Source organism: Furipterus horrens, unplaced genomic scaffold (assembly GCF_987537825.1).
Source record: "Furipterus horrens unplaced genomic scaffold, mFurHor1.1.pri manual_scaffold_2, whole genome shotgun sequence".
Taxonomy (NCBI): Eukaryota; Metazoa; Chordata; class Mammalia; order Chiroptera; family Furipteridae; genus Furipterus; species Furipterus horrens.
The window spans coordinates 186199156-186219698 of NW_028327172.1; the positions used below are offsets into that span (position 1 = coordinate 186199156).

Below are 20543 nucleotides of genomic sequence, written 5' to 3' on the forward strand. Positions count from 1 at the left end.
ATTTAAGAAGGTAAATTTTCTTCAACAAATAGTGAAAAGCATCCAGGGATTTTTAAATAGGGTGCATTATGAGAAAGAAGAATTAAACCTGCAGAAGGGGGAAATAAAAATTTACTCAGCACCCATTAGCATGGTTCCATGCAATTTACATTATAAAAGGCTGGAGATGAGAGGCATGACATGAGGTGATATGTCCTGATTTATAACTTAAACCCTAAATACTATACTGAAAAATCATAATTTACAGCGGTAAAAATGTGGCACAGTCTAATAAAAATTTATTATCTACTAATATAAGACAGAATAACACTGATGATCTAAACATCAGAGAGTATCCAATGTTCAAAAATAGCCTTACCTTAGATCAGGCGATTCGGCCCTCCCATATCGATCCTGCCACTTCCCAACGCTTGAATTGGCTTTTCTGGAGGCAGTACTTGTCTGAGACTGAGAAGAGTTGCTGTTTCTGGTGAGATAAATTTTCTATGTTTTTTCTTATATATTGTTGCCTCTGACCACCCCCCTGTTCTGTATTTTCTTTTCCTTGACATGCTTTTTCTATAATCCTTTACTATATCCCTATAGTATCATTCTTTTCAAGTCACATAAACTATATGCTGTACTAAGACAGCTAGTGGTATATAAATGTAGATATATCAACATTTTATTAACTCTAGAATATTTTTAGAAATATTTTTCAACATAGATGGTTTCATGTCAAAATGCAGAAATAAGAAAAGAACTAAAGGCTTTCTTCAGGGTATAATGTTATCAAGAAATAAACTTCTGAGCTTTTAAAAGTTAATGACATTAATTTCTGCAGTTTCATAAAACTTATTCAAAATTGTGGTATTTCTTTCCCTAGATTCTTCAATAATAGGTATAAGTACTGTTAGGATGGGTAACCAGTAACACTCATGTATTTCATAAAAATCTATACTACATACTTCATAAAAATTCATTTCAAAATAATTTAAGTCTTAAAAACAAAACACACACACACACACACACACACACACACAAAGAATAAACCAGAAACTAAACAAAATGAAACTGGTTATTGAGAGTAGTGAAAGAAATAGGGGAAAGAGGGACAAATCTGAGTATGCTTTTGAATAGCCTTGCCTTTGGAACTATGTAAAATGTTTTATGTAAGTAAAAAATGATTATGTCAGTAATCATGGAGGAAAAGAAATGCTAATACTAAATACAAACAGAAGCAATAAAACAAATTATATTTTAAATGGTTAATATAATTACTCTGAAAAAAACTTTCAAACACAATATTTTAACTATATACCCTCACTCTAAAAAAAAAAGAAAGAAAGAATTGCAAAGGCATCTTAAACCCTAATAGGTTTTTGGTAATGGTAGGTACAGAAATTATAATGTATTTGGTGTGTTATTATAAAATGAAGCAAATCAGAAATACTGAAGTTCTTGGAAACTAGGTTTTCACTATGGGGAAAGGTAGAAGGAGTATGTAACAGGAATAGGAAAGTAGAACCTGGTAGTGTCAAACTGAGAAAGAAACATGATCGTATGATTAAAATGTACAAACAGAACATACACATGGCAATTTCATGTTGAAATTGCTTGTTTTTTTTTTCTAGCTCTGGGTGCTGAAAAGACCTGCAAATAGTGACACCCAGTAGCAATGAACATAGTGCCAAGATCTTGGTTTCTAATTACTAATTCCCACTAAAAGGCATCAGGGTGACAAGAAATGGCTGCTTCCGGGAAAGGGGCAGGGAAATTACCTGATAAGCTTAGAAAATCTGGTCATGCCAGAAAGTGAAAGAATCCTTTAAAAAAAAAAAAGATGGGGACATATCAAAGTCACAGGAACCAGTTTGAAGAGGCTCCCATGGACCCAATCTGGAACAACTTGAGCATAGATATCAATTACAGCATATCGAAATCATATATAGTTTATATACCACAAATAAGCTGTGTTTATAAGCTATACACATACTCTCTCATACATAAAAAAGAAATTAATGAGTTTGGCTGATAATAAATAAACAATTGGGGAGAAAAGGAAAGCTCGTTTTTAAACAGAATGTCAACTAATAAATGTAAGAGAAATAATAGACTATTTTGCAGCCATTACATTAGTAATTGATTAAAGCAAAAATCAATGGATACTAAAATTCCTGGAAAGTTCTAAGAGAAACAGGATATTTATGTAGTCTCCTCAGATGACTTATTAAATATAAAGGGGAAACAGAGTAACTTTGTAGTGCAGAAATCCAAAGGACACCACCACAAATAAGTGACTGATTTTCCTCACTAATAATGGGACAAAGAGACATCATGTACCTCCAGGATGATGCTCTGAGAATGACACAACTTCACTTACATAGTATTCCTGCCCCCAAAGCAAAACCTAAATCTATTAACAAGGGAAATCAACAAAATGACTGGAATGTACTCTTCAAAATTCAATGTAAACAAATACAAAGAATGTCTGAGACACTGCCCCAGATTAAAGAAGAACAAAGAGATAAGAAACTTAATTGTAATAAATGATCCTGGACTGAATCCTAAATCAAGAAGGAAAGAAAAGAACTTCCATAGGAGAAATTGGCAAAAGTTATGGCTTGTATTATGTCTTAAATGACATTACTATCTTCTCCCTAAAGTTAGTAAGATTTCACTTTCAAAGATGTCTCGTAATCTCCATAAAAATAAAAAACAAAAAAACAAGTATTTAGGAAAATACTTCATAATCTCCGAAAGGTATCCCTTTGACCTAGTGACGATGAATCCAGAAAACAAACTTTCCTAATGAAACTTTACATCCAAAAGTGACTTGCTGATTATGTTTCTGAAGGGGCTGTGTTGGTATTTATCTATTTTTTTAGTAGTAAAACTTCTAAGTTTTCTGTCCTTGTTTACTTCCATTTTACTGTCCCTTATTTACCACTGTCTTCCCATCTCTCCTTTGATCCATGGTCCATCATTACAATCACTCCTTCAGGTGCACTCTCACCTTCCTTGTTCCTCTATCCCTTTGTCATTTTTGTTTGGAATAACCTCAACCTCTATGAAATCCAACTGTAGTTACTCTTCATAAACACATGAATACTTGACAAGGGAAAGAGAACCACACCAGAAAGCAAACTGACTTATTTTAAACCCATGGCCATTAACCTCAAGAAAAGCTGGAAATGTATATAGTCTCTCTCCCTGTGTCATCAATTTTTCACTTTACTAACTCATTCCTATCAGTATATAAAATTCTATAGTTTCTCCCATCTTGGAAAAAAAAAAAAAAACACCTTCTTGACTCCACATTTCCCTACAGGTACTGCCTAGAAATCCTACTCCCTTCCCCTAGTCTATTCACCTCCAAATGACTATTTCAGACCTCTGCTCTTCTCAAACATTCAACATCCCCTTCAACTTTACTTTTTCCCAGATTCCTCTGCTGCTGAGAAAAATTAAGCAATAAGAAAATTTTCAATTGTTCCCATCACCATTACCCTACCCATCCACCTTCACCATATCCTACTTTCCCTCTTGTTACTATGAGTGAATTGTCCATGCTCCTTCTTAAGGCTAAACTCTCCACTTGCCTATTACATTCCATCCCCTCTGACCTCCTTAAGGTCCCTTCTCTAGTGACTTATTCTCCTAAGCAGACAAACATGCTGTAATTTATTCCATTTTGAAAAAAGCTTTCTCCTGATCTCACATTTCCCTCCAGATACTATACTGTTTCTCTGCCCTCCTCAAAAAAAAAAGAAATCCTCAAAATAATTATCCATTTTTTTTCTCATTATAATTCCTCTGCTCCCATTCTCTCTTGAATCCAAAAAGTCTTTCTGAAGTCTTTTTTTTAATCTTCACTTTATACCACAGAAAATGATTCTGGTCAGGATCAGCAATGACCTTTGCATTTTAAAATCCAACATTGTCAGTATTCTTCTTCTTGGTCAATTAGTATTATTTGACAGTTAATCTTTCTTCCTACTATGAATAGCATCCTTTTCAAGATATGTACTGGGTTTTCTTCCATCTTCACTAGTTATTCTTCTCTACTGGCTCATCCTTATTTTTCTGATCTGCGAAGAGTACCCCAAGGCTTTGACCTCTTACCACTTCTCTATCAATACCTACCTCTTCTATAATATTATTCAGTTTCACTTCATACTATTTAAACACTGATCACTCAAATTTATATCTCCGGTCCATACCTTCATTTCTACTTCAGATCTATATATCTACTTCCTACACAAATTTTCTACGTGTATGTCTAATAGGCATCCCAATTTTACAATATCCTAAACTGAACTCGCAGTCTTCCACCTGTACAAGTCACGCCTCTGGTATTCTTTTCCATCTCAAATATAAAAGATGTACATGCTTTTATACCTTTTGAAATGTATCCAGTATCCGGCTATTTCTCACCATTGCACCATTACTACCTTGGTCCAAATTACCATTATCTCTTGGCTAGATAACCATTAAAATCTCCTAACTGGCCCCCAAGTTTCTGCCCTTACTACATCTGTAGTCTGATCTTAATATAGCAGTTTAAAAACCTAAAGCAGATTACGTATTTCATTCCTCTGCTCACAATCTGATGATGACTCCCCATTCATTTCATTTACAGGAAAGCCAAAGCCCTTATAATGCTCTATATAATCTGACCCAAGTTTAATAAAGGGGGGTAGGAGGTGGGGAAGTATGTAAAGTACATGAAAGTGCTATTGATTTTTAAATATTTAATATAATTGCGATAATAGCAAATATCCATAGAGTATCTATTTACTATGTAGGTATGTACCAGTATTCTAAAACACTACATAAATTAATCCATTTAATATACATAACTACCCTGTGAGAGAAGTATTATTACTGTGTTTTACAGCTCAGGAAATGAAATAATAATATGGGACACACAGCTAGTAAGTAAACAGCGAGAATTTGAAACCTGGCTCTAGAATCCAAGCCCTTAACACCACTCTTCACTGTAGAACACCATAAACTCAATGAATGAAAGTTGGCCTCTTTTAAAATATGGAAAAAAACAAACAAACAAAAAAACTCCTACATATTAAGAGGGTAAATATTCCTCAGCTAGCATAAATTCTTAGCCAAACATTTTATGAAATTGCATTTAGTTTAAATAATTGTATTTGGAAATGCCCATCAGGTAAATGATCTGGCTAAGAACTAGTAATACTTGAATTAGTGACTTACTTCAGGCTCAGAGAAACAATTGATATAAGTTAAGTTTAATAAAAGATTAAACTGCTGACATCAAACTTCCCTAGTCTTATCTAATTCTTACTATTTTCCTGCTAACAGGCTAACCATTTGTTACATTTAAATTAAAAGGATATCTTCCAGTGTATTTGCCTCTTAAAACTAGTATCTTGTGGAATTCAAAGTTAGATATTATCAAAACAAAAGAAAGAAAAAAAAATAAAGGTTTTAATCTGAAAGACTGCCCAGGCTGAAATTTCAATAATCTCTTTTACTAAAATTAGTAAAACACTTTTAGGCTAAGAGATCTAGATTTAAGAAAGTCCAATAATTCTTTAAATAAGAATACAAGGCACAGAAAAAGGCAAGACCACCGTTGTCACCAACTATCCTGAAGGTAAAATTGTCTCTATACACTCATGTAACTATAGTACCAAACTCTATTACTTGCTTACTTTGATTTTTTTAAAGATGAATGAGCACCCAGACAAGTTTTTCACAAATAATTGATTTTGTACTAAAACGAAGTAGAATGTTCCAATCTTTTGGTAGCACATTCAGAGCTTTTATACTTCATATAGCACCAATACAAGGTACCAATGCCTTCAATAAATTGAGTTACAATGGTCTCACTAACCTGCTTGGTGGGAGTCCAGTCTTGAACAAAGAAGGAGGAGAAGTAAACTCAGCTTTTGTAGATGGAAGTGCTGCTTCCTTCTCTGAATTTCCAGTTCTTCCCTGCTGTACCTTAAAAAAGGGGTTATTAGCTTGTTTAATTTAAGAGAACACAAAAATAATACACTGAAGGTGTTAAATAAATTTGTAACATTTGATATCAAATTAAATAGAAAATGTTTTATTGAATATTTAATAAAATTAACCTATTTTAGAATACCATTAGGTGAAAGACACAGAAGATGGATTATGAAATCAAAGTGTTTCCAAAAATTAAAAATGTCACTTAAAAGTCTAATAAACTACAACTCTTTAGGACTTTCATTAATTCCCTCAGATCACCACATGTAAGTCCAAAATACTTGGTTACAACTCCATGTTTCAGAAATCAAGAAAGCTTTGAAGAATTTTCCCCTTCTATATTCACTACCCTTAGCCATTCTGACCATTTACACTGTGATTTGCTCTAACACAGATATTAATGATCTGCTCCTGCACTTCCATACTATTTCTCCCCTTTTCCCACCATCATCAACATCCTGCCAGTTTTGTGCACTGGCAACCTGAAAGTCATGTCCCCTTAATACCTCTTCTCCCTCTTTATATTCACTTTCAAGCCAGTACTCCACAATTTCTCCCAAATTTGTCCATCCTTTCTGCTCCTATTAGATCCTTTGAATATGGTCCATAGTTATCCTTTACAATGGTGAAATATCTTCTTATGTACCTTGCTTTTATATTCACCTTCCCATCTTAAAATTGTCATTAATTTGTTAAATATAAACAAACTAAGTTCAAGTTGCCATGTACTTGAATAACATTACATCATACTCTGTGCCCTATTTATATTTTACTGCCTCTGTTCAGACTAAATTCTACAACTTTCCTTTCCCCACGAGGCAAAGGCCAAGAGAATCTCAGAAACCTTGATTCTGACACAGTCAAACCACTGATTCAATTCCAGAAACCATCTACCTCTCAAATAATCACTGTGGAAAAAAGAAACTCTTATTTATATATTTATATTTGAGACATTATAGCCAGATCTCTTATTAATACTGCCATACCCAGACCCTAATTGGTACCTCAATATAATCAGGATTTAACACTGATATTTTATTTGGAAAAAAGTTCCACTGCTTAAAGAAAAAAATCCAGGCACGAACCCTAATGAGGCATGATGTGGATCAACATTAACACAATGAGGATAAAAAAGAAATAATCTCATAGACACCTGACAGGTCAAATTGACAGAATGTGGTGACAGTAACTAAACATGATTCATTCATAAAACATTTACTAAATATCTATTTGTACCAGAAGCTGAGACTACACCGAAAAATACAACAAACCAGACCATGGGAAAAGAGAGACATACAAACAATGAAAGCAATACAATAGATGATATGAAAAAAATAGCTATAGATAAAAGCTCCTATGAGAACACAGAAAAAGAAATGCAACACTTTTCCTGAGGATGTCAGGAATACTCCAAGTTGACACTGTGGTCTCAACTGTTCCCCTGAACTCCAGTAATTTATATCCAACTTCTTCATGTCTAATAAGTATCTCAAACAAAACTACTAATTTCCCACTATCCCCCAACCTGATCCTCTCTAAGTCTTTCTCACACAAGTAAATGGTACCATCATCTGCCAAGCTGCTCAAGAAAAAAAAAACCAACAAAAAACCCCTAACAATTATCCAATACGTATGAATATCCAATGTTGACACTGCCTTTAGAATATATATAAAATTCAAGCATGTATTATGTCTACTCCTAAAAGCAGGTCAAACCCACTGCCACATCTCAAATCATTCTACTAAAGAACTTGCCTTTCTGCTTTGGTCTCACCTGTCTAAAATCCATGGTCTGTACAGAGCCAAAGCAATCTTATTAAAGTGTAAATGAACTCATGTCTCTCCCTGCTCAAAATTTTCTAATAGCTGCCCAATGCAAACTGAGCAAAAGCGAAACTTCCTATAATGGCCCACAAGGATTTACATGGTGTGGGCCCTGCATACCTCTATTTCTCCCCGACTTGTCTTTACTATACCCAGTCACAGTGACTTTTTTTTCTTATTCTTTTAAGTATATAAAGTCCTCTTTATGAGAGCTTTTGAATCAGATGTTCCTTGTACTTCTCTCCCCAGATTGTATCATGGGTATCTTTTTTCCAGTCATTCAAATACTGTTCACATGTCATCTTGGAGTGGCCTTCTCTAACCATTCCTGAACAATCTCTATCATATTATCATTTTTATTTTCTTCATACTTTCTCCTTAGTATAGTTATCTGAAATCATTTATTGTTGTACGGTTATGGTCTATTTGCTGCCACAGTAACACAGAATCTTTGAAAACACAGACAGTGGCCATTCAAATCTATAACCCAAGTGCCAAAAACAGCACGCTGGCATGCAATGAGTGCTCAATATACTGTATTTGCTGACTGACTTTGGGACTCAGCGTAAGTGTCAGTTCTTCCTTCGAAGGTTTTCATAGGACACAGAGTTTATAACTATATAATTTTTGGCATTATTACCTAATTAATACTTATCTTTCCCATGAATTCAGATAAACTCTTAAGATACAGGGTCTATCTATGTCAGTAATGCTCACCTCTCCACACACAACCTGAGATACTTCTTGGCACAGTCAATGCCCAATTAAAAATTGGGAAGGAGAAGGGAAAAGGGTTGGAGAAGAAAAGTGGAAGAAGAGAGAAAAAAGAAAAAGGGAAAAAGAGTATGAATCCGAGAAAAGAAAAGGTATCAGGAAGATAGGTAGATTTTAAAACATGTAAAACCACTTGTATTTCCTCAGTTTTCTTCTTACTTTCTTCATAATACATTCATTAAACAATTCTGAAAACTCTCACCATTTTAGCAACCCTCCTAATCAACTTCCATTATCATTATCCACTTGTTTGTCTTCAGATGCTGTACTCATGATTAGACTCAAAGTCTGTTTAATCAGAACACAAACTATTTTTTCACATGATCTAATATTTTTAAATGACTGTAAAACACCATGACCGATTTTCTAAAAACAAATTCATGTCAGACCTACATATTCAAACAAAAGCTGACTAGTCTGTAAACTTGAGAAGCTAAATATTCACCCCCAAAATGCTACTACTATATCAAAACATAATTATTCTGTGAAATTTCATTCAGCTGCCCTTTATACCATTATTTATAAGTCTGACATTATAAACAAAATATCTAGAAAGAAATTTGATAATTATAGTATATCAAAATAATGGGCTATGCAACTATTTAAAGTGTTATTTATCAAAAAACTTTAATGACCTAGGAAACCATTTGCCACATAATGTTAAGGTGCAAAAAAGAAAAAGAAGAAAACCACATAAATTAACACAACTTTGTTTCAAGCCACAAGAACAAAAAGACTGTGAAAGCAACAAAATTCAGGACTTTGAAAGTGGATGAAAAAATAGTAACTGATTTAGCAGACCAAAGAAACATGAATCCTAAATCAGCAAAGACAAAGCAAAGACACTTAATTTTCATGACAGGATCCCAAAGGTTCAGGAATTGTCAACATTCAAATCAGCCATGTATAAATCCTCTAGGAATGCCTTCTCTGAAAAATCAGATTACCGCACACACATACACACACACACACACACACACACACACAAAACCACAAAAAGTAAAACAACCTAAAGATACTGACAGCAGGAATTGTACAAAAAGCTTATTAGCGTGCAGTAAAGCCTGCAGTCAGTAAGTTCTATTCATATGCACAGAACTTCCAATCACCTTTTTGGTGGCCTCTCTCATGACTGAATGGTCAAGGATCAACAAACGTTTGAGAAAAGTCACTGTCCTGTTCACAAATAGGCAGTAGCCCTCCAACTCATATTTATTTCTAGGCTTCTAGAATTAAACCACACTCCACAAAGCCACCTCTCTTCTCCTTTCCAAAAAGAACTCTCTAATCCAATAATGCCAATTTCTTAAATAATCCTCTCATTCACTTCTACTCAATTAAAACCTAAGTTTCTTTGCCTAAGCAATTTCTTCAATTTGCAACTTCTTCTGCAGTCTCCAAAGGGTCTGATTAAAATGGCATACGCTTCTCTACTACTGCAGCCTACTTTAGACTAAAACAACAACAACAACAACAACAACACACACACACACACACACACACAAATAGAATGAACCTGTATATAACACCCAATTTCTAATTCCAAAATAATTTCTAATTAACTCTAATTTCTATAGCTTTTTGTCTAAAATATACATTTTAGCACTTACTACCTAAGAAATTTGGCCCTGGCTGGTTTGGCTCAGTGGATTGAGCGTCGGCCTGCGAGCTAAGTGTCGCTGGTTCGATCTTCCAGTCAGGGCACATCAGAGAAGGAAAACTCTGACTCCAAAAAACCTCCGCTGCCTTGCGGCATACCTCTTCAGGGGAAAGGCTAAGGGAGTAAACCCCGACAGAAAATCCGGAGCCGGAGTCCCTAAGGCGGTTCGACGTTGTAGTCAACACCGGCAACTCCTGCGGCGCACCTGAAGCCAAGCTGTATTGACTCCGTCTTTCCCTTGGACCCTTCAGCTGCGAAGAGAGGGGGGGGTCTGCTGCATGGGCAACAGCAGACCCTCCATATCACCCTGCCCAGGCTCTGTAGCTTCAGCTTCACTGGAGAGGACACTCCAGCGTCATCGCAAGATGTCGATTCAACACGGGAGGAGACAGATACCGTGTCATTCCCGAGTCGGACTGCACAGCCATTCTCGGCGGTGCAGATATTCTTAAGAAGCTACACCATCGTCTCTCGAGACGGACGGCTGCCAATGACCTAAGAAATTTACCTCTGCATATTTGGAATACCAGTTACATATTTATAATTTTTTTGTACTCTCCATAGTTGGCAGAATAGTAAAACAGACAAGTAATACTTTTTCAAAAAATAAGAATCCCACAGAAATCTAAACAAGGATATTTTTTTTCTTTCTTTAAAAATTTTTATTTATTGATTTGAGAGAGAGAGAAAGAGAAACATCGATTTGTTGTTCTGCCCATTTATGCATTCATTGGTTGACTTGTATTTGCCCAGACCAGGGACTGAACCTGCAACCTTGGTGCATCAAGACAATGCTGTAACAAACTTAGCTACACAGCCAAGGGCCAACAAGAATATTTCTTTTTTTTTAAAATTCTCACCTAAAGATATTTTCTACTGATTATTTTTTTGGGGGGGTGTGGTGGTGGGGGGTTATGGAGGGGAGAAAAGACAGAGAAACATCCATCACTTGCCTCTTATATGCACCCAGACCCGGGATCAAAACTGCAACCTAGGTATGTGCCTTGACAGGGGATCTGAACCCACAGCTTTTTGGTATATGGGACAGTGCTCCAACCAACTGAGCCACCCAGCCTGGGCAAGGATATTTTTTAAATTTAAGGTGATAGAAACTTCTCTGAAATTCAGTGTAAATCAAATTGTAGTCTAAAAATGCCAAACACTCCCACACACCATTAGTTGCCGAGTTTGAGCATTATCAATAAAATATACCCTACAGGCCACAATATACATCAAAAAGAAAAAGAAAAAAAAAGTGAGCCACACATTAAATTACACACCCTATTTATTTCTAACAGATGAGTAATATTTAACCATATTATTGAAGCAAAAAAACCCATTAGACTGCACTCATTAAATTCATATTCTATTCATTCAGGATCAAATAACCAAAAAGAACTTCAAAAATAATTTTTCAGTATATAGTATGTATATTAAAAAACTCATTCACAATGGCTATCTTCAATGAGACCAGTCCCTAGAAGTTTCTTTATTTTTTAGTTTAAGAAGTTCACTGCAAAAAGACAAAGTACACAGAAGCTGCCAGTTTACAAAGGAAATTCTCATTTCTGTTGGAAGAAAACACAAAGCACTACTGCAAATAAACTACTTCATTATCAAAACAACTTTTCTATCTATTCATTGTAATCATGGATAGCAATATATTCAATGCCTCAATAAGTAGATATCATCAAAAAGAACCTGATGTCATTTAAAATATGAAAAATATCACCACGTACTTTCAAAATAAGTTACAGCAGAACAAGAACCAAATACTCACCCAGAGTAGGATGTAAATTAAAATTAAATTCTTTATACAGAATTGTGTCCAGCAGAGCTGCTACATCTGCGGATATAGCACATGTATTGCATAAGGCAGTATTTTGGTGGACAGAGTTGCAGTTCTAAAAGGGACACAAAAAAGTTCCTGCCAAGCCCTGGCTGCTGTGGCTCAGTGGATTGAGCATCAGCCTGCGATCGCTGGTTCAATTCCCAGTCAGGGCACATAACTAGGTTGCACATCAGGTCCCCAGTTGGGGGTGCGTGAGAGGCAACCACACAGTGATGTTTCTCTACCTCTCTTTCTCCTTTCTCCTCTCTCTAAAAATAAATAAATAAACAAATAAATTAAAAAAAAAAAAAAGTTCCTGCACACAAAAGTTCCCTAAATGTACAACCCAATCTAAAAGCCACTCCCAGTCTTCATCCCAGTGTCATTCAGTACAAGAATCAAAAATTAAGAATTAAGGTAAAGAAAGAAGAGTACACCATCAGGTTTCGAGAAGAGTAGGTTGCTATGTATTAAAGAAGTATGAAAATATATTATTCTTTGGACTGGTCTGTGATCATATGGAATGGAGAAGCCAAAAATCAGACTTGATACACAAGTGGTAGTATCAGCTTTCGAGTACCTCACTAAACCTACTCCTTTTTAAAGTACTAATTTAAAATCAATGGCTTTATCCTATCTTGCTGAGTCTTTTCAAAAGACTCTCAAAGAATGCCTAAGATTCTTGAGCTATCTTAAACTATACCAAGAATTTCAGGGTCATACAGATAATAAGCCATCTTCCTTACCATTTTTAAAAAGAAAATTTGGAATAATGAATCTCTAATTCTGATAAAATTTTATAGCAGAACTTAAACCTGTTGGCATTAACTTTTATATCCTACAAACATACTATGACTAAAAATAAAATCACAGCATATAGCAAGAATAGTTTTACTTGGCATTTGTTAGTACGATAGGCTATAAATTCACATGCTTGCAAAAGTGGAGACAGAACAACAATCAGCAAATTTGTAAGTCACCAGGAAGCTGAAGGTTTGGAAAAAAAGATAGCTATTTCCACTTTAATCCTGTCCCTTGAGTAGTGGTATGGAAGCAGACTCCAGAACAAAAAATGAGAGCAACCAAGGATAATTTACTAAAATTCACCTTAAAAAGATTGAATCTGCCATCTTGGATCTCTGCACCTGGTGTAACTTCCATAGTACAGTCTTCGGCCTAAGTTAAATAACAATTTTTTAATTGATAGGCCATATAAAGACTAGTTGTGGCTAGTCTGTGACTTGAAACTAAGAACATCAGAAAATCATTAATATGAAACTGAAAGGGAAGAAGGGGAAAAAAACAAACAGTAAAAAAAAAATGAAATTTTAAAACTATTATATAGCTTTTAACCACCTTTAGAGGAAAACATGATTTATTTGGGAAGTAAAATTGGGACAGTAGAAAAGGCTGTAATATTTTGGAACATTTTTTAATTACCGTAATTTTATTTGTAGTCGAGGTAACTGGTATAACTTCAAGTCCCATGCGTATCCTCTTTTGTTTTTCACAGTAAGCTTTCCAGGTATCTTCATTAAACCCATAATTAAAATAATCAGAAAGATCAGCACCTAGAGATAAAAAATATTTTTAGTGTACAAATATTTCAATTCTATTTGTATGCTGTACATAAAATAAAATGAACTATAAAATATAAATTTATAGTTCTATTAGTCTTATAACCCCTTCTAATTTTACCAGTTCTCCCAATTACCAAAAGAAATAGGATTATAAGAATTTTTCATCAGAATTATTTCCTTTAGAAATGCATTATAGTAAAATATGCAAGTCTACTTTAATATGCAAGGTCACGAGCAACATTTAATAAATTCATTATCAGTCTCATGCATTTATTATAAAAATGACATTAAAACAATAATATTCTAAACTGATATTAAAAAATACTTTTCTAATGATTGTTTATACTATAAATCTTTTGATACCGATATAATCCACAATAACCTTACCAGGTTTACGCCATGGTTTATCTTCAAAAGAATCCAAATCTACCTCCAAGAGTGGAACTCCATTAATGCCTCCAGGTGCATCAAGGTCTACCCCTTTGACTTTTGTTCCTATTTTATAAAATTACAAAATGGTGAAGGAGCTACATTAGTAAGAAGCTGGCATACACAACAGACAAACAGAAAACACTGACACCTTTTCACTATTGCTAGCACTATATATATGGCAAAGGTTCCAAAAAAAGCATTAATGTTTACTGTAAATAAAAGGTAGGTCAAACTTTATGGTACAGCTATAAGATAAAATGGATAGAGATTAGGGACTTGTTATTTACAATATGGGATTCCTGCACCACTAGGAAGTTGCTAACTTCCATGTTTTAATTCAGTTTCTGTACAGTCTGTGAGCTAAGAAAAGTTTTTACCTTTTTAAAGGGTTAAGACAAGGAAAAAACAAACAAAACACCATTACAGGAACTCTATGTGGCCCACACAGCCTAAAATATTATCTAGCCCTGTGATATATGGTCAAAACTGTTGTTTTTTAAAAACTGATACCTTTAATTGAGCTGTTATAGCTATTACAATCTAGTCATGACCTATGCAAATATATGCCTTAGTTTCCTATTGATGCAGCTGCAAATAAAAATTTTACCTGTAGTTCCATAGACTCTTCCTCCCGTCTTTATGTTAAGATTTACAGGTGCTGTACCATAACTCCTAAAAACAAAATAAATATTATCCTGAGAAACCTAAACAAAAATAGCAATATATTCAATGTGTACAAATGAATTATACACCCACATAGTGACTGGATAAACTGACAATGACTCACACAGTCTGTCACTTGCTCAGTAAGATAAAAACAAATATTATTTAAAAGTCTGAGTTGTTTTCCCATCTCAAAAACCTACCTGCTATTAACTTAATATCCCACTATAAGACACTTCACAGAAAATTGGCTGGGAAGGAAAGATAAGTTTATATACTTTGTCTTCATTTTCTCATCTTCTAGTTAATTCAACATATACAGCAATCCTGCCAAGATTGAAATTTCTCCTTGTTCCCAAATTCAGTGACCTCCCTTTAATCCTCCCTGTATTTGATATTGTTGATAAATCCTCTTTCAAATACCCAAGGCGTACTTCTATCCATAAAATGAATAAATTTACATGAAATTCAAAAATAAGTCTAAAGTAAAAGCAGAACAACAGTGTTTGGTGGTAGTCTATGGTTAACAATTAAGTGGGAAAAATAAGAGGGAAGTTTGTAGAATGCTAGTAATGTTCAATCTCTTGATTTGGATGGTTGCTACATGAATTCATACACTCTAAAAAATTATTAAGCTACACCTTTTTAAATGTAGTATAATATATATGTTATGAGGTGGAGAGGGTAATCTAGAGTCAGAAAGATGCCGGTTCAAATACAAGTTTTGTTATTAATTGTATAACGTTAGCAATGTCACTTAAGATCCCTTAGAACTTATAAATTTCCTGCGTCTACAGACAGCTCCCTGATTTTCAATATAAATGTGTTTTTGTGTAAAAGGAGAAAAACATATATATTGACCAAAATAGATATATGTTATTGGAGAGATTAGGGGAAAGAGAACAGCAGGGAGGAGGTAAGGAAGACGACTCCATTTCCAGAGAGCAAAAACATACTGTTTTCAATGATATATTTCTCACATTATAGTCATGCTATTTAATTTGGTTCTTTACCCTAACAAGTTTAGCCAACTGGACTTGTGAAGATTCACTGCTTTTGGTCTGCCTAGTAATTTCCACCTTTGCATCTCCAATGTATTAAGTTTATCAGACCTAAGTTATCCACCTACATAGCACTACCATTTTTCTGTTTTCTGCTTTAAAAATAAAGATAAGTAAATTAAAATGTTAAATAATTATACAAAGCTCCACCACTATAAATGCAACAAGTATGAAGTAGCCCCAATTAAACTGTTAACTATCAAGCAGTACTATTATTACTAACTTGAACTGTTTAATCATCTCATTAATTAATTCATTTAATAAATGCCTGAGTACCAATAATATATCACATATATTTCTAGCTAAGGAGAATGAGGCACTAGACAAATATAGTTCCTGCCCCATGTTGCTTACTTTTCAACAACCTAAATTTAGCACAGCAAAAGCACTTTCAGAGTCTATATTTGATGTACGGAAGTGGTAAATGTTTGAAGGTAAAATGCACAAACATCAAGGACAGTCTCTAAATAGTCCTCTTACAAAACTAGTAAAGGATAAAACAAAACAGTATTTATAAAAGGCTTAGCTGTAAGTTCAATAAATGAATTTTTCTTTCCATCCATTAAGTTTGTTTTTTCCATAAGATTACTCTAGTGGCACTTAGTTGTGTTTAACTTCATTTGAAACAATTTTGTTATATTGTGACTGCTGTCACATCAGCGTACATTAAAAAACAACAACACATTTGTGTAGCCATTGAAAATGGAAGAAAATATGCGACATTTTTGGCATATTATGCTTTATTATCAAAAGAAAGGTAAAACGCAACTGAAATACACACAAAAAAGGATTTGTGCAGTGTATGGAGAAGGTGCTGTCACTGATCAAACATGTCAAAAGTGGTTTCTGAAGTTTCATGCTGGAGATTTCTCGCTGGACGATGCTTCACAGTCAGGTAGAACAGATGAAGGTGATAGCGATCAAATCGCGACATTAACTGAAAACAATCAATATTATATCACCCAGGAGATAGGTGACATGCTCAAAATATTGGAATCAATGGTTAATGATGAAAATGAAAAGAGTGCCTTTTATTTTACTGAGAACACTAAACAAACGTTTTGGTCAAACCAATACTTTCCTTCCACATTCCACTTTTTAAAACATCACTTTTCTTTTTTAAAGTCACCAAACCATTGTATTCAATGTTTATAGAGAAACTGAGCTACCTGAAAAACACACTTAAGCTCTGGCTGGGTAGCTCAGTTGGTTAGAGAGTAATCCCAATACGTCAAGGTTGTGGGCTCAATCCCTGGTCAGGGCACATACAAGAATCAACCAATGAATGCAAAAATAAATAAGTGGGACAACAAATCGATGTTTCTCTCACGCTCTCTAAAATAAATAAATAAATAAAATTTTTAAATGAAAAGTTGCACCCAAGCAAATTTCGTACTGTCCAATAGACCCTCACGAGGTCTCACACTTTTATAGGTGCTAGATCCTATACTCTGGTGTCCAAAGAAACTTCAAAATAAATGCATCAAAAATTTTTATTTTAACCTGCTCCTCCAAAATTGCCCATACATGGTAATACTCTGTTGTGTATGCAATTAACTGCCCTAGAAACCTTTAAGTCGAATCCTTTTTCTTTCTCTTCATTCACAACCAACCAGTTACCTATTTATTTCTATATATTACTCACTCAAATATACCTTATTTTCTCATTCATCCCTATACTACTGCTGTTGGCTTAATTTGGATTACCTCGTGTGGACAATCAATTCAACAACTAATTTCTATCTAGTCCATCTCAACTACTGTTGTTGGAGTTATCTTTTCAAATAACCTGAGCTGCCTAAGAAAACCTCCAGAGGTCCATGGTAACACCAAAAAACTGCTAACTCTCTTCTCCTTAAGTGGTCTCAACTATCCTTTCACATCTACCTTTATCCCCCAGCCATGTGACGTGGTTCCTTTAAACCAGAGGTCGACCTTTTGGGAGACAATTATTCCACTGACAGCACGGGGGGGGGGGGGGGGGGGGGCCTGGTCAGAGAGGGACAGGAAGTTGAGCTCAGGTGGTAATGCCAGCAAAGCTCACCTCCTGCTGTGCGGCCCAGTTTCTAACACGCCTTAAGGTTGGGGACTCCTGCTTTAAACCATGCTGGCACTATGTCTAAGTAGTATCCTCTGATAAATCATCAGCCCTCTCTTCCTTCTAACTCAAGTATTATTCAGAAAAGTTCAAATATTACCTCCTCTTCAATACCTGTAGGCTTTTAGCAACTGTGCTCTCAAAAGCTTTCAAATCACTTTATACATGTTCCCATTCTAGCACTTACACTGCACCAGAAGTATTTGTTCACATCTGTTTTCCTCACTACTTCTGATAAAGACTATTATTTTTTATATCCTTATTATCAATTAGTACAGTGCCAAACTGTCTTTAACGTGATCCTGAAAGAATGGATGAATCTCAAATATACAGCTGAGAAACCACTTCTCTATACAAGATAAATTATTCATACCAGCTTTTCTTTTTACCTTACAGATAAAAAGAACTTTGTAACAAAAGTATGTTACAAAAAAACAAAAATGCTATTATGTACCTCCGAATAGCTAAGAATGAATCAACTTAGTATTATTCCTTGAATATAATTTGTCCTTTAATGTGCTTGTGAAGTGCACACAAAGTAAACGTCCACCAAATTTAATTTTTTCACTGGCTTTCAGTTTTGAGATCATATCTTGAGATATCAAGGTTAAATAAGCTTTATACCCTTTAGAAAGATAGGTAACATACTTTAAAATGCATTAAAAATATATTAAAAAACAGGACTTCAGGGCAAGACAGAGGCGTAGACAGACACACTGCATCTCCCTCCACAACTAAGAAGGAGTACAACTGCCTCAAAACTAGAAACCAGAAGTTCCAGAAAATCAAACTGCATGGAAGTCCAGCAAACAAAGATATAAAGAAGAAACAGTCATCCAGACAGGTAGGAGGGGCGGAGAGGGCGTGGTGTGGTGGCTGCAGTGGCAGGCCAGCAGAAATCGCAGTCAGAGGTTTTAAAAAGTCAGGAGGGACACCTGGGGAGCATTCCCGGTTCCTCACCAGACCTTGCAGCTCACGGTTCCAGCACCGGGGAAAATCAAGCCTTATTGCTTCTGACTGTGAAAACCAGTGCCCGTCTCTCAGCAGAGTCCGCTTGTTTAAAGGGCCCCCATGGTCATAGAATGTCCGCACACCAACCCACTCTGGGAATGACGGCCAGGGCAGCGGATAGAGGGGCCCCAGTCCAGTGTGGAAGTGGGAGAGGTGCCTGAAAAAGGGGCGAGTGCTGGGCAGGCAGCATTGTTCCCTCTCGGACCCCTCCCCCACATACATCGACACAACGTGGTGAAACAGGTTGCCCTGTACCGACAAATCCCTAAGGCCCTGCCCCTTACAATGTAACAGGAGCCACAGCGCTACCTGGGATGTGGAGGCAAACACACACAGGAGCCTGTCAGAATGAGGAGACAGAGAAGTATGGCCCAAAACGGGGAATGGATCAAGGTTCTAGTGGGAGAACTAAGCGACGAGGAGAGAGCCAACCTAATAGATGAGGAGATAAGACAACCTAACAGATGCATAATTCCAAACATGGGTGATAAAGATGCTCATAGGCTTGACAGATATGCTTGAGTATGGCAAACGCATAACAGAAGAAGTGAAGGCTATGCTAAGTGAAACAAAGGAAAATCCACACAAAACCAATGGTGAAGGGAAGAAAACCGGGGTTCATATCAATGATTTGGACCATAAAGAAGAAAAAAACAGTCAACCAGTGCAGAACGAGGAAGCAAGAATTGAAAAAAATGAGAAAAACTTCCCAAGTTTTGTGAAGGAGATGGACATACAGGTCCAGGAAGCACAGAGGGTTCCGGGTGAGCTGGACCCAGAGGGGACCACACCAGGACGCATCATGATTGAGATGCCAAAGGTGAAAGATAAAGACAGCGTCCTAGGGGCAGCAAGAGAGAGGTGGAGAGTTGCCTACAGGGGGGTGCCTATAGGACTATCAGCTGATTTCTCAGAGGACACTTTGCAGGCAGGAAGGGACTGGCAAGCAGTATTCAATATGATGAAATGCAACCTACAACCAAGATTACTCTATCCAGCAAAGCTATCATTTGGAATGGAAGGGCAGATGAAGTGCTTCCCAGACAAGGTAAAGCTAAAGGAGTTCATCATCACCAAGTTATTATTATATGAAATGTCAAAGGGACTTACTTAAGAAAAAGTAGATCAAAACTATGAACACTAAAATGACAACAAACTCACAACTATCAACAACTGAATCTAAAAATAAAAACAAATCCAACTAAGCAAACCAGAATAGGAACAGTATCATAGGTGTGGGGATCATTTGGAGAGTTATCAGCTGGGAGGAGGAGGAGGAGAAATGGGGAAATGGTGCAGGGACTAAGAAGCATGATCGGTTGGTACAAAATAGACAGGGGCATGTTAAGAATAATACAGAAAAGGGTGAAGCCAAAGAACTTATGTGCACAACTCACGGACATGAACTAAGGGGGATGGGACTATTGGAGGGAAGGAGGGTACTGGGCAGAGGGGAGCAAAGGGGAAAAAAATTGGAACTACTGTAACAACATAATCAATAAAATATACTTAAAAAATATATTAAAAAACAGATGGATTGATGAATGGGTAGAGGCATTCATATATATATATAATATATACACACATGTGCATCTATCCATGTAAATATGTATGTGTATATCTATGTATACATGTC

General features: G+C 35.7%; 1 protein-coding gene across 25 annotated transcripts in view; it reads right to left on the reverse strand.

The window, feature by feature from the left end:
- The window catches only part of FIP1L1 (factor interacting with PAPOLA and CPSF1), a 73225-nt gene that overhangs the window by 42972 nt on the left and 9710 nt on the right, over positions 1-20543 (reverse strand). For 5 of the 25 annotated variants that reach the window (XM_090266881.1, XM_090266879.1, XM_090266876.1 and 2 more), the window contains 5 exons: positions 14682-14746; positions 14030-14137; positions 13503-13633; positions 13170-13238; positions 5855-5964 (listed from right to left, as the gene is read on the reverse strand). In XM_090266881.1, the coding sequence (XP_090123007.1) occupies positions 5855-5964; positions 13170-13238; positions 13503-13633; positions 14030-14137; positions 14682-14746 (483 nt within the window). Of the gene's footprint in view, positions 1-358; positions 467-5854; positions 5965-13169; positions 13239-13502; positions 13634-14029; positions 14138-14681; positions 14747-20543 lie in introns of all 25 variants that reach the window. The other 20 variants (XM_090266868.1, XM_090266866.1, XM_090266865.1 and 17 more) reach the window with 7 other exon arrangements.